The sequence below is a fragment of the Oryzias melastigma genome, linkage group LG21 (assembly GCF_002922805.2).
Source record: "Oryzias melastigma strain HK-1 linkage group LG21, ASM292280v2, whole genome shotgun sequence".
NCBI lineage: Eukaryota > Metazoa > Chordata > Actinopteri > Beloniformes > Adrianichthyidae > Oryzias > Oryzias melastigma.
Window position 1 is genome coordinate 15,327,155 of NC_050532.1, and position 14,322 is coordinate 15,341,476.

The 14,322-nt window shown below is 36.0% G+C and overlaps 1 protein-coding gene across 2 annotated transcripts in view; it reads right to left on the bottom strand.

Moving 5' to 3' along the window:
* The window catches only part of LOC112155022 (dehydrogenase/reductase SDR family member on chromosome X), a 45,575-nt gene that overhangs the window by 15,270 nt on the left and 15,983 nt on the right, over nt 1-14,322 (bottom strand). The window contains exons 1-3 of one of the 2 annotated variants that reach the window (XM_024286384.2): nt 12,289-12,521; nt 11,374-11,481; nt 3,420-3,488 (exon numbers count right to left, since the gene is read on the bottom strand). In XM_024286384.2, coding sequence (XP_024142152.1) covers nt 3,420-3,488; nt 11,374-11,481; nt 12,289-12,394 — 283 coding nt within the window. In that variant the 5' untranslated portion in view covers nt 12,395-12,521. Of the gene's footprint in view, nt 1-3,419; nt 3,489-11,373; nt 11,482-12,288; nt 12,522-14,322 lie in introns of those variants that run through there. The other variant, XM_024286385.2, reaches the window with a different exon arrangement.

Here is a 14,322-nt window from a genome sequence, read left to right on the forward strand (position 1 = left end):
GTTATTTTAAAAATAACAATTTGAGGGAGTTTTAAAAATCTACTCAGAATAATGGGTGACAAAAAAACAAGTTTTCACTAAAGGTTACATGTAAAACAGGTTGTCTACAAATCTACAAATGTTGCATTTTAGACCTTTTAAGACATTTTTAAGGATATTTTAAACATTTCGCTATCTTTGGGGTCCAGATGACTCCAACCATATATTGATGTGTGATTCCTTCCATGACAAATGTGGACAAAGGTGGACAGGATTTTATGTCTGCCATGGACATTAGTGAAACTCAAAAATCAATGATAAAAAAAAGTTCAGCGCACTGTGTTGTGGGGTCCAGATGACCCCACTTTTAATGTATCAAGCTAAGGAAGAGCGGAAGGATTACGACCAGAGGAAAAAAACACCCTGTAGAGTTTAGTAAATATTCATTCAAACATAATTTCAGAGCCATAATAATGAATTCTTAAATATTACAAATCAAATACTATCATTGTTGTATTCATTTGTTGCTATTAGTGGCTGCTGTTCATCTTTTGGCTCATTTTGTCATCTGAAAATTTTGTGTCAGCAAACTACTACAGAAAAATACATAAATAAATAAACCACTTGAAACAGAGATCAAATTGCCTTTACTAAGTTCTAATTAGATGTATGTGTAATTTTGTGGCCTTTGGTCACAAATAAGTTGTTTTTTTTTTTCAACTTATCTTGACTTTAACAAAACTATTATCGTCTTCACATAAAATCAAATAAGTAGTAAGCGGCAACAGATGATCCTAGCAGTCTGTAAAATAGCATCAGCCACAGTTAACTCCGACTTGACTGTCAGCATGAAGCCACTTAAGCCTCATTTCTACTGACCAGTCCATTCTGGTACTGTACAGTAAGGAATGGTACGGTACAGTCTAGTTAATTCTGGTAAGTTTTTCCACTCAGTTAGGCCTTGCTTCCACTGAGCGGTTTGGTTTTAGAGTGCATGCGTGGCGTATACCGCTAGCGTGTCATTGCGTCATTGTAGTGTGACGACAAGAAAAGCAACAACGATGGAGGTCATCCGCCAGAATACCGGACTGTACCAAACCAGACCGCTCAGTGGAAACGAGGCTGTATTGTTTAGATATCTGAGGCGCGTTTTGTTCGATGCAGTGCATCGTTCGTGATACCAGAGGTCACATCATGTGCAGGCGTGTAAGGACTAGGAGAGAAACAGGCTGCTGTCGGAATTCCCTTTACTGTTTCTTATTCTGTACTTGCGATTCGATCGGCGTTATCCCCACCGTGCCAAGTTTAAATGTCTTTTGGCAAGCGGTGCAGTTTGCTTCATAAGGATTTTCACTAACCACTACAAGTTATTTCTACATAAATTTACACTTTCCCATTTCCCCACACCAACAAGCATGAGCTAATTAGCTAGGTGGGGTTAAACGATTTACCACAATTCTAGTGGTTTTAGTGGCCGTTTGAGAATGTTATTTCCCTACATCCTCTCAATTAGGTGAATTCTGTTTAAAAATGATAAACCCTGCAGCTTCATCCAAAAATGTAACCAAAAACTGCTTCAATACATGTAGAAAATCATTCACAAAACCTTTTTTTTTAAACTCCTGTGACATGGAACTGCAGCACACAAAGCGACATGTGTCACATGTTGAGTGATCAGACGGATCTTCATGTCCTTCTGCATTTTACAAACAGAAATTGGGTCCTATGCAGCCGAAAGGAGAAAGACCATCCCAGACAGAAGAGATGGTTTGATTGAATGAGAGGGTGTCAGTTTCCATAGCATGACTTCTGTGTGAGGGGAGATAACATTTATGCTAAGATGTGACACAGTAAGAATGACATACATCTTTGATGTCCTTGGATTTTTAGGCAGGATGATGCCAGATGTCCTTCTACATGATTTACAACAACACTGCTTCACAGGCACGGCGTGTTTGTGCTCCACTGGCTCGCCTACAGTCCTGATCTGTCTTCTTCTTCTGAAAATGTGTGGTGCACGGAAAAGGAATTGGGCTACAAACAGCTTAGCAGCTCAAATATTGTATTCAGTTAGAAGGACAAATTCTTCATGCACAAAACGGCAACAATTGGTATTCTCTGTTCCACAACAGAACGCAGAATTACAAGGAAAATGAAGAAGGCAGTGAAAGGGCCCAAAGTGTTCTGCAAAAACAAAAGAGAGCATAAATCTTTCTCTAAATCTTCTTTGTTTAAAATTCATTGTTAAATCCTGGGAGACACTTCAATCAATTCATTTTGAGATTATGTCAAAGGCAAGGAAAAAAGGATAAAATATTTAGGGTTTAAGATGCTTTTCATTGTTTTAGGAAGAAAATAAATAACATGTGCACTGCTTGTTCCAGAATAACGAAAACATAGATGGGCGATGGTAAAAAATAATTGTTAAAACATAAGCTAAAATAAACTTCTAAGTCAAAGATATTCTGTAAAAGCAGTTGTAAAATGTCAGCATTGCAGTCAACCAAAACCACAGGAGAGACTAGTGGAATAGAAGCTGTTGCTTTGGTGAAAAGGCCGCTTACATCCTCATAGATCCCCAAACACAATTTTAACGCGCTCAAAATGAAAACATGTCACTTTAAAGATTGATTGGCTTTTAGGGGTTTAATCAATGCGTGACAATCAAAGAGCGGTGACCAAATGTCACTGATTAAGCCGTCAAGCCACCGTGACCATCAAACCTGACCGCCTGCAAACACCTTTAATCAGAACGAGGAGTGCTAATCACGAGCTTGGCTATTTTAAACACCAGAAATAAGCACTTTAGGACGTCGCGGCGTGAGTCTATTGTATAATTTGTGACATAAATATCAGCAAAAATGAAAATCTTTCCGCCTGATTGCAGATCTTTTACGAGGAAAGGAATTACATGCAATGTGGTAAAACCTGACGGCCGTTTGGCACAAAAGATAAAGATAACTTATGTAAGACGCGTTTGTCATGGCACTCTGGTGGAATTTATGGCGCTTTGAAGGTCAGCCGATTCCGTTTCTCCACTGTGAGGTTACAGAGAACCCCGTAAGCCTTAGTCGATGGAGTGATAAATCTCCACTATCATTTGTCTTTTTTTATTTCCATCACCTCTTCTTTACTCAAGTTCTGTTTACATTTTTCCCTTGCAATTATTTACTGTATTTTATTCTTTTGTTTTGCTTTTTTACTTTTTTAGTATTTTTTTTTTTTTTAAAGATAGTATCGCTATGAGCTCATGCATGAGCAGACCGACTTTATCAAAGACTTTTAATGCTGCAGGATTTTCATTACCTTCTAGATTTTTTAGGATCCTATCCAGCCCAGTTTCTGTTGTATGACTGTAATGCAAAGCTATGGCACAAACTGTCCTTCACTTAAAACAAACTCACTTCAGTAAAAGCATTTGTGTGCTTCTAATTTGTTACCTTTGGCCTCCTTGTCCTCTTCACAGATCCGTCGGACAGCTGCAAAACCCTCCTGCTCATCCCTGCCGCCTAAAAAAGGAAATAGACACAGAAGAAAACAGCATTAAACTTAAAACAAAACTAAATTGTATTTTGATACATCTATTTTTCCCTTTTATCAATCAGATTAAAGACATATTTTTTAAGGATTCACATTCAAAACTGGCGATTGGGGCAGAAAATTGAAATCAATTTAGAATTTGCCCAATTCTTGACTGATTGATTAAAGTTTCTCTCGTTTTATGAAACTTTCACCTTTTTAACAGTGTTTTGGGAAACTCTAGGCTTGTCTCAGCTAATTCTTACATTTTTTTTAGAAATGTTTTGAGGCTCGACATATCTCTCTCTGTCTCTCGTTTGGGTTTTTCTGCTGTGAGCAGGCTCCTGATATTTGCTGCCCCTCCCTTATCCTTCCCCAAAGAGATACAAATCACAGCAGCAGCCACTGAATCAGACGGTGATTGATGGATTTTAGTCCCGAGATGCCTTCCTCTCACGAAAAGAAAAATGATCAAATAACAGATTGGGTGAGCATTTCAATAAAACTCTGATTCCAGTATGGGTCTTTAGGTGAAGAAAATAGGAGGAACTTTTAGAATCAGTAATAATACATTTTATTTATATGGCACCTTTCTGGACACCCAAGATTGCCTTACAAATAAAAACAAAACATGATCAGCTTAAAAATGACACAGTCATAAAACTTATAAAATGTAGTAAAGTTCAATTAAATAGGATGGATATGCCAGTCTGAATAGGAGGGTTTTGAGATTTTTGGGAGTTTCAGGGCTGGGGGCAGAGCGGATGAATGCCCCCCCATGGATATTAGGCGATTGGCGTTGTTTTTTATATTGATTTTAGGAATTATTATCTATTATATGTTATTTATTATCTATCTGCTGCTATTTTTAACTAAGCTATGGTAGTAAGGTAATTTCCTCTGTGGGATCAATAAAGTATTGTATTCTATTCAAAAAGTTCTAGAATTATGTCAAAAAGAGGCCCACACAAATATTCGATCATTAAAATAAAAGCTAAAACACATATAACATTATCTTGGGAGTAATTCTGACCCTTTTTCTATTTGAAAACACTGATTATGCCATTCTGACGATACATATTTTACTCTCATTGATGTGTAGTGTGGTCAGCATATTTCAATTCAAAACAAAAAAGAAATGTTTTGAATGCAATAGCTGTAATGCTCCAGTGATCCATCAAGAGGCACGACTTCCTAATTTGGCTAGGTCATAACCAATAATTTTATCAATTCGACTCACATCATAATTTGTGGTTGTTGATACGGTTCGTTGTCAATATTGGTTCATTCTGGACGATCTAATTCACCAACCTAAAATCGATCCAGGACATCTTAAGCTAAAACTTCAACCAGTGTGACTCAGAGATAAATAACTGGAACTGAACAGTGCAGGTGAAGTTTTCCAGATTCCTTCTACACAATTAACAACTTGCCTCAGATCGATCTGGTTGAATCATAGACATATGGAATGATACATTGATAAAATCGATTAAACATTACACCCCTAATTTTGACAGATTTTTGAGCGCCATGTACCACAGAAATCAGTTACAAGTCAATGACCACAACCAGAACACCCCCTTAAGGCGGTTTAGAGTCTTGAGGAATCTTTTTTGTGATCCAAAATATATAGTAAAAAACAGAGTTCATCAAGTGCCCCAAGTTAATCATCCTCTAAACTGTCTTAAAACTTTACACCTTTTTCATTAGCCAATGAAAATTAATCTAAACTGCTATTGCTCAGTCATTATATTTGTTAAAATAATTGTTCTTGCTTTACCACCTTTTTTTTTTAAATAGCATTTTTTGATAATATTTTAATGCAGCTTATTCCAGTTATACACTGTCCAATCAGGTGCCTTAATAAGAGCATTTGCACAAAGCTAATTTGCCAGCATCACTCGGTGAGGATGGCTTGGACCACTACTGCCATTTTTGTATTTAGGATTCAGTAACTTAATACATTAGCAGATTTTAAGTAGGGTAGAAAACTAAAATAACTAAAATTAATGAAAAAAGGAGACTAGATGGAGACAAATTGGTTTTATCTGACAAACTGATAAAATTGGAGGCACTTAAGGAATGTCAAGCAGCAACACATTCATTAACACAACCGAGTTTGACATTTAAAAGACACTAAAAATGTGTTGCATTCTAACAAAAAAAGGCTGTGCTTCCACACAAACATTAACTGATTGTTCTCTAAACTCACATACAAAAATAGACCACAAGCAAATGATCATTTCCTCTCTGGACACGCACAGACACACTAATCTTGGATTATCAGACACAGCTTTTCAAGGACAGAGCGTCATTTGCCCCAGTGTGGTGCAGTTCAGGCTGGGCACAGATGAGGCTGCTCCTGTGACACGCCACAAGAATCCCAAACACATAAACACAGATAAAGGGAGAGGAGCAGGCCAAAGTATTTAAGGGTTTTTATATGGAAGTAGTTGGGCTGGAAGTTGCACTTATACTGACCCCCACTGGAAAAAAATGGTCAATTAGTACAAATGACTCAGTCCACAACTGCCTCCATATAAGAGTAAACTTAAGAAATTCTGTTAAAAAAAAAACTTAAGAGAATATATTTTTTGCCAAGAATAACATATTTGATTAAAAAAAAAATATATATATATATATATATACGATTATATACTTAATCAATCATGTGAATTATTATCGTGGTACTTATCACCTGGTATAGAAGATGTGCAGGTTCATTTACTTCATTTATATTTTCGGATCGAGTCCTGATTCTAGCATTTGGTCTGTTTTTATACTGCCGTCAAGTGGACTTTTCTCTTTTTGAACTAAAGTTTATAGACAAAACCATGTGACTAAAGATCTTTTCAGTCATTGGCCAGGAATTACGAGGGCGGAGCAAAGAAATGAGAGAAAGAATAACGGAAGTCCTGCGCTTTGCAATCTTTTTGGGGATAGTTCAATTATTTAAACTTTATATTTCAATGACCAATTTTCAAAAGTCTCTATTAAGGTCAGGTACAAGACTTATCATTGCTACTTTGGTAAGGTGAAGCATGCTGCAGGACAGTTACTGAGGAGAGGATGAAGAAAGTACGGTGGTGTTATGACATATACACAGATTGTCAGAAAATAGTATCAGAAGGAATCTAAATGTTCTGTCTCATCATTGCTTTGCTATTGCCATAATGCCCAGCTATAGTGGCTGCTTTGGTCCAGTTGTTCCAGTTTGAGCACGTAGCCTTTTCAGACTGAATTTTTCTCAGTCTGAACTTCTGAGACTGAGAAAATCACTCTAAAGATTTGTCAGAGAGCAGTTCCTGGTCCAAGACTAAGGTCTATTAAGGTGTATTCAGACGGAAAATTTGTTCAAGATTATCAGGGTAAACGTACTCTAGTTCACTTGAGCTAGAGTTCAAGAACACTAGTAGGATGTCCGTACAAACTACCCTCTGATTCTCTAATTTCCTTGTTTCTGACACTCTGGCAGCTTGCAAGAAGTGTGTACTTAACACACAAACGGCACTATCTAGCAGTACGTAGGGTTAGGTGGGGTTGGAAAAAATGAAAAATCCTTACAACATTCCTGCGTCTCACCTACTTTACCGTTTCTTACCCTTGCATACCCACTACAACCTGTTGCCTGCCAGCATACATGAACATTTTCACTAAGTGGTCTAAAGACCTTGATATTTTGTGCGGGCCACCTGAATACCTATACACGTTTGCCCATTTTTCACTTGCAGAGATCCCATTTCCACCTATGAGAGCAGCTTTGACTAAAGCCTTCCATCGGTATAATGTACAGTCGGGCTGTGAACAAAGCAGGTGAGATAGTAGAAGGCGATCTGCTGTCAGTCTATCACATGAACTGTGGCGGTTTTACATATGGTTGTTCCAGCTGTCATCTTCCTGCTGGTTTTCAGTCCTTTCAGCATTTCAACTTGACTCTTCACAAATGAATCCTGGAATTCTCCTGTAGCATGGATAAAGAAGTGACAGGTCTGGCAGCTTTACTGTGACACTCAGCTCCTGAGGTGACGCATGCAGTCACTGGGCTTGGATACTGTTGGAATTTTTAAAAAAGCTCTGTTTCCTCTTAGCTTTTTCCTGAACTCTGATGATGTTCTTCTTTTCGTTAACTTTTTTTTTGGTCTTAAATAATCCTATCTTTCAATAAACATATGTGTTTTACTGTTTTATTTTAAAAAAGTAGCAACCTCAGTTTTTTTTTTTTTTAACTGCACTGAAAAAGAAATAAACACTTCAAGTAGAAATCCACTTTGGTTATTACAGCTACGGATTTCACTAAGCAGGGGCTCAAAGCAAACTCTGCCTGCATAAGACCCCGACTGAAATATGCAACCACTCCATTATCAGAGGTCCACTTCAACATAAATACTCTCATGAATAATCTAAGGAAGCAGGTCTATTAGAAATGCAGATGCACACACACCATCAGATGCGAGTTCTTCTCAGAAAAACAAACAGAATTTGCAAAGTCAAAAACAAATAACAGATCTGGCTCCTGTAGGACTAATTAAATCAAATGGGGTCCGCTCTCTCATCTGTTGAAAATACTAAGAAATACAGGATACTGACTAGAGATAAGGTAATAGCCAAACTTCATTGCGACGGTTTATTGGAGTGGTCTTCAACCTCCAGGCAGACGAGAAAAGAAAATGTAACTTATTATTTCAGTTTTATTCATTATTTGACTCTGAATGACACTTTTATTTTGAAAAACAACTGGATTCCGTCCACTAAATCTGGTTATGATTCACTCTTGATGCAATCACATGTCTTACCCACATTTCGTACCTTCTTAAAGGGGCTGCTCCAATCAGAAACACACAAAACATTACTGATCAATTAAAACCCCAACCTTAGCAAAGTTAACAAACATCTTTAGAAAGTTTTCCTGTTCAAAATAAGAATGATGAAACAGAAGAAGAGCTTACAATTAAAAAAAAAAAGTGTATTTAATAACATCAGGAGTTCTAATTGAAATATGGATTCATTGCAACAGGTTGTTCTACACTTTTCATTATATTTAGGGACTGGGGATGCTGCTAATAAAGTTACATACAAAGTGAATTTACGTCTATTAATATCATTGACTATATAGAGATAGACAGACCAGATGTGACTTTGCCCATAGAAAAGGTTTTACCTCCGGCTCCAGAAATAAGAAGTAAATTCAGTCGCCATTTTTCCACAATATTGGCTTCCACCATTTGGAGCCAGCTTACATTGATTGATCCGAGTCAGTCAATGTCTCTATGGCAACTACCGTCGTCAATTATGGTTTTTCTGACAGATAGAATGACTGAGTAATAACTGTTTATTTCTCAACAGAAGTCTACGGGATTTAGGATTCTTGAAGCCAGCACCTACTTCCTAATTGGAACACAAGGGGGAGGAGTCCCTCTGTCCAGTTCCTATATACAGTAAATGATTAATATATTTAAAAAACACTAGTGCTATTGCCAGTCATATCATCTTATTTTGTTGCATTTATCCACTTAAAAGCCGGTCCGTGAGAAAAGGTTGGGTACAATGGTTGTAGAACAAAACAATAAAAGTTAGACCTTGAAGGATTGCGGATTTAACTGGTGCAAATGCCAAGCATAGAGTTTGGTTTTGTTGAGAGAAATTTCAAAAAGACGAAAAAAAAACATTTCCCCAAAGCACTAATCCCTGACAGAGCCTTGAAAGGAAGAAGAACATCGCAGAGCAAACATGGCATCCTGTTTCCACACAGAGAGAACGGCAGATGAAATGATTCTGGCTTCCTTACCACTAGAACTGTCATAAAACCACTTAGCTGATATGTGAGTCGAACAGGTTTTCATTGATATTTGGAAGCAATGTTTCTGCCTTATTATTCTCATTTTTTGGCAAAATAAAATAAATACAAATGAGCCATCTGGGTCTCTCAGTAAATAGAGGTACTCAAATTTGACTTTAATTGAGAAGATTTGCTCCCTCTCATCATTTCTATATTATTAATGTTTGAATTAGACCATTCCTGAGAGTCTACTTCCCTCATCATTTCAGATACCTACATCAATCAAAAATAATTTTTGCTTTCAACGGCCCTGCCATCATCCAATAATCTTTTCTGCTGTTTTCTCTCAGCCATCATATCTTTTAACATTTTTTTTATTATTTCTGTGTGCACACATTCAACTATCAAGCAACCTTGGGTTTATTCATTCATGCCATAATCTTGGCTTTTTAGCACTTTGGTGATTTTGAAGGTACCTTGTTGGTCTTATCATTTGACCTTATGAAGTTAAACATTGTTTATTGTTTACAGGATCCCCATTAGCGGTGCTTAGCAGACAGCTACTCTTCCTGGGGTCCTTCATAAAAAACACATCATACAACAACACAATTCATTAAAAAAAAAAATACATCAAAGCTGTTTTATGCTATAACAAAAATGCATTATGGAAACATTAAACTCACAATTTTAAATAGCAATTAAAAAGAGTTCCTATAACCAGAATCTTGATGATGAAATCAATTACATGATCAAAATTTACATCTCATTCAACTTTTACTCATATACATACCTCATTTAAAATATGCAGCCCAAAAATGTGACCTCAGTTTTGTTTTAAAAGCATAATTTGAACATTTTTTTTATTCAAATCAATGGTAAAAAGTTCCAACCTTTTATAGATATAACTAGAGATGTGACTAGAAGGGTGTTTCAGATCTTTACAGGTTGCAAAAAAGTTGAAGTTCTATGTCAAATCATAGTAATTGGATCTTCCAATCCTAAATTGGCATTTAACACAGTTTATCAACAGTCAGCATTTCCCAGCACAGTATTAAAAAACATTTAAAAATGATGCTGACCCAAAATTTTAAAAATGGGTCACTGGGGTCTTAAGAATAATCTAAATTCAATCTCAAAAGTAATTACGGATTGTAAACAGTGACTGGTTTCTGATTAGACCACAGAGGGATTTGCTTCTCTGCCTTTTGAGTTAAACACCTACAGTAAACCTGCTGCAGGTGGGACACTTTTGACCCCAAAGCAGCTGTTGACTGTGTGAAACAATATCCAATTTTAGTTCTTAATTTCCACAGCTTTTCCTTAAATCCTATTAAGTATGTTCTTAAAGTTTGATTAAATAAATAGTCACTCAGTGTTGCAGAACTTTAAAAAAAAAAAAATCAAATATTAAAGGTATGACGAGGATATCTGATGTAGTATGTTTTGTTTTGATTTTTTTTTTCCAACAGTTGAAGGTTTTCTCCATAGAAATGTTAGCCATTCAATTGAATCCATTTTGCAATTCAGATTTCAGGTATAGCATTAAAAAGTTAACAAAAAAGTGAAAAATGTTAAGGTTCTATTAAGTTTGAACTGTTTGATGATTAGTAGTTCAAATCCGAAGCCATAATTAGAGAAAAATATACATTGAATTAATAAAATAAATGCAGAAAATGATAAATAATTGTAACTGAAGTTATCAAATAATTTTGATCAATGTCAATAGTACAGACATTTCTGTCATCAAAGTATACTGTATTTAAGAATAGAACAATTTCTTCTCATCAGGTGATCACTAAACATTTGTATGAATAAATTTGCAGACAGTTGAGAGACAAATCAGTTACAAGCAATACAACTCTGGGCCTTTTCTAATCCTAAACTCTTTTGAAGCAGTAGGTTAAAACTTGAGCCATCTTTTCTATTTTTTTATTTATTTAAAAAAAATGGGACAAAAATGAAATTTTTGACTGGGATGAATATGAAAAAAAAAATCCAGCACAACTTTCTATAGTTGAGTGGAAAGGATATTAAAAACAATAAAAACTCCATTCCCTGTCCTGGCTTGCATTTTAATACAGAAGTGCTTGATACTATACCGATTATAACATGAGCCCCCAGTCTGGCCAACTGACGGACCACCTCATAGCCGATTCCTCTGCCTCCTCCTGTCACTATGGCAACCTTGCCATTTTGTCTGGGCATCACTGGTAGAAGAGGAAGAGGACAGAAATCAGAGCTGATGTTGGAGTTGGAGGAAACACCAGCAGGCGGTTTGCAAAGTTCCACATGTTAGCTAGCAATCTCTACGGTGGTGAATTATTCATCATTTCCTTTAAAGTCTCTTAAAAGTTTTCCTTATTTTGCCAGGTTATTTTTCCAGTTTTAGCCTCTTGAGTGTTTTTTTTTTTATGATAGAAAGAGAAAATCAGGTTTTCTAAGCATGAATCACAATAATGTGAGCTCTGATCTTTTGTTTCCTACAACACAGAAACATGTTGAGATTTTACAATTCTTTGAATACACAAAAAGGAGCAAAACTTATGTAAAACATAGTTAAATTTAAATTAGGAGCTAAATTTATTTTAAATAATGACTGTCTTTGAGATTTTCAAGCAGCAAGTCATTCAAGTTGAGCTCCTCTTGGGGATTCTCGCCAAACTGTGTTGCAAAATGTATTACTTTAACTTTAAACATTTTTAGGACAAATAATCTCGTTTAAAAGAAACCGGTTTGAGGTATTCTGAATGTTTTTCGGCCTTCTGAAGAATTCGGGTACAATAAAAAGTTCGGTGAAATGTTTTAAAGTTGTATTTTCAGTCATTTTAAAACTAGCTAAAATTGCTAGTTTAGCTTTAGTCACTGCCGCCTCGCGGTACAAATAATGGCTTTAAACTTCCAGTTAACAAGTAAAGGTGTCGCAACACAACCTCATTTAATGTTTTATGTTAAACCACATTTTAATATACTTGGCTATCTTTAAAACGAACCATAATAGTCAAGCTAAAACTGACCTGACAGCTTTAGAGGTTTGTTTATTAGTTGACTCAACAGGACCTTAAAGCCGAGCAGATACAGCTTAAGAGCCGGTAGAAGACCAAACCGGAGAGCGGACCACATCTCCACGAAGACGGGTTTTCACCATTTGCTGTATAAGAGAACGTGCAGTCAGTAAGTGTCACGGAGGACTCAAAAGAGCTGCACAGAGCAAACAGCTGTTCGGATCACGGGACGCGTTCCAATATGAAGTTGGTCAAACCTCGTTCCCTTCTCTCCCAAACACTTCATTCTAAAGTACTAAATTTAGGTATGTGACAAAAAAAAATCATACTAGGTGGGTTGTTCTGATCTTTAAATCACTGGAAAGGACTGAAAGAGACCATTCTAGTGGTATAAAGATCATTAAGATAGCTCAAAGAATAAGAAAGTTATGGCATGTTAAGTAATCAAAAGTAGACTATGATTTTATTCCTTAATAAACAGCAAAACAGTGACATTTTTGTGACCAGAAACAAAGATTAGAGTCTTTAAATTGTCATATTTCTCATTACCTGTCCAATCAACAAAAGGGGGATTTTGGAAAGCTAATCAAGCGAACTACAGGAATTGAATCACAAATTTAGCATTAAATCAATATTAATTTCCATATTGTCAAATAATAATACAGAAATCTTCTCCTGTATACTTGTAGACATCGCTTGCAGCCAATCAGCTTGCTAGATTCGGTCACGTGACCTCATGTTCGTTTGTTCAATTCTTGGACACAGAGGCTTGCGAATGAAAAAAACAGTACCTGCTAATTGTTTTTTTTCTCGTGAAATTTATAGGAGATGAAAAATACATCAACAGTAATTGTAGCATAATTAGACGACAACTAACTTTTATTAAAAAAGCTGACATGTGGTTTTGTGAACTGCAATTTTCGACCAGAAAATTACCTGGCTTGTACAGCACAGATTGAAAAAATTCCAGGAGCAGGTTAAAGAAAAAAAATCTGGACTATAATATAAGTAGATGTGCTTCCATGTATACTATCCACCTATTTAGTTACACTCGTTCTAAGAAGGAGAGAACGCTGCAGCCTCGTGGGCCGAACAGCAGGTCTGGCAGAAAGTTCCGGTCCCGAAGCTGTACATACACGCGGGCCTACTAAATTACCAACCCCAAATTCAAGCATGGTTTACTTCAGAATTGACACTTCTAATGAAGTTTTGGCTGACATAGAAAAATAAAAGTCTTACAGAACATCCTTGATGAATTGCAGTACAGTAAATCTGTGATGGGCTTTCAAAGGACTCTTCACACATGATCAAATGATCAATGTGCCATTGAGTTTTATATCAAGTTCTTTTTTCTTCTCTCTTAATGCTTTTATTTTACAAACTTCACACTTTAATTTTATTCTTTGAAAAGTATATTTCACAAAGCCTTTGAGGATATTAGTTCATCCCCAACTAACTAATAAAATAGCCTAATTTAAAATATCACAATTTCGTTTGTGTATTTTAACACCAGCCAAACTATGGGTTTATAAATAAGTAAGGGCTACCTAACCCAAAGTACCTGAAGAAAACAAATAAACAAAGCCCACGAACTAAGACTACCAAGGTCCAACCCCATACTAAAATAATAAAACCAAGAAATATAAGATCGCTGAGGACAAAGAGGGTAAAAAAAAACACCAAAGAAACAAATAAAAGAAAAATAAAATAGCAATTCTTTAAAGTAAGGGTTACTTAATTAGCATTTATTTAATTTATATTAGTTACATTTATAAATTAATGGCTGAGGTGCACATAGATGATAAACTATGTAGGTTTTTACATCCCTGTTGACCTGTAGATGTCTTTTTTGCTTACTGCTATCTCCAGAATTCACAGATTTCGTGTGCAAAGCAAAACTTTGGTGAAAAGTTTGATCTTTTATGAGTTAAAAGCGCATTATCTTGTGCTGCACAACACTGGTTACTAGCTGCCCAGAACTGCACTGAGATGATCTTGTTTGGCACAGAGCATCTTTTATTTTGAAAATAAAAAAAAATAAAAAAT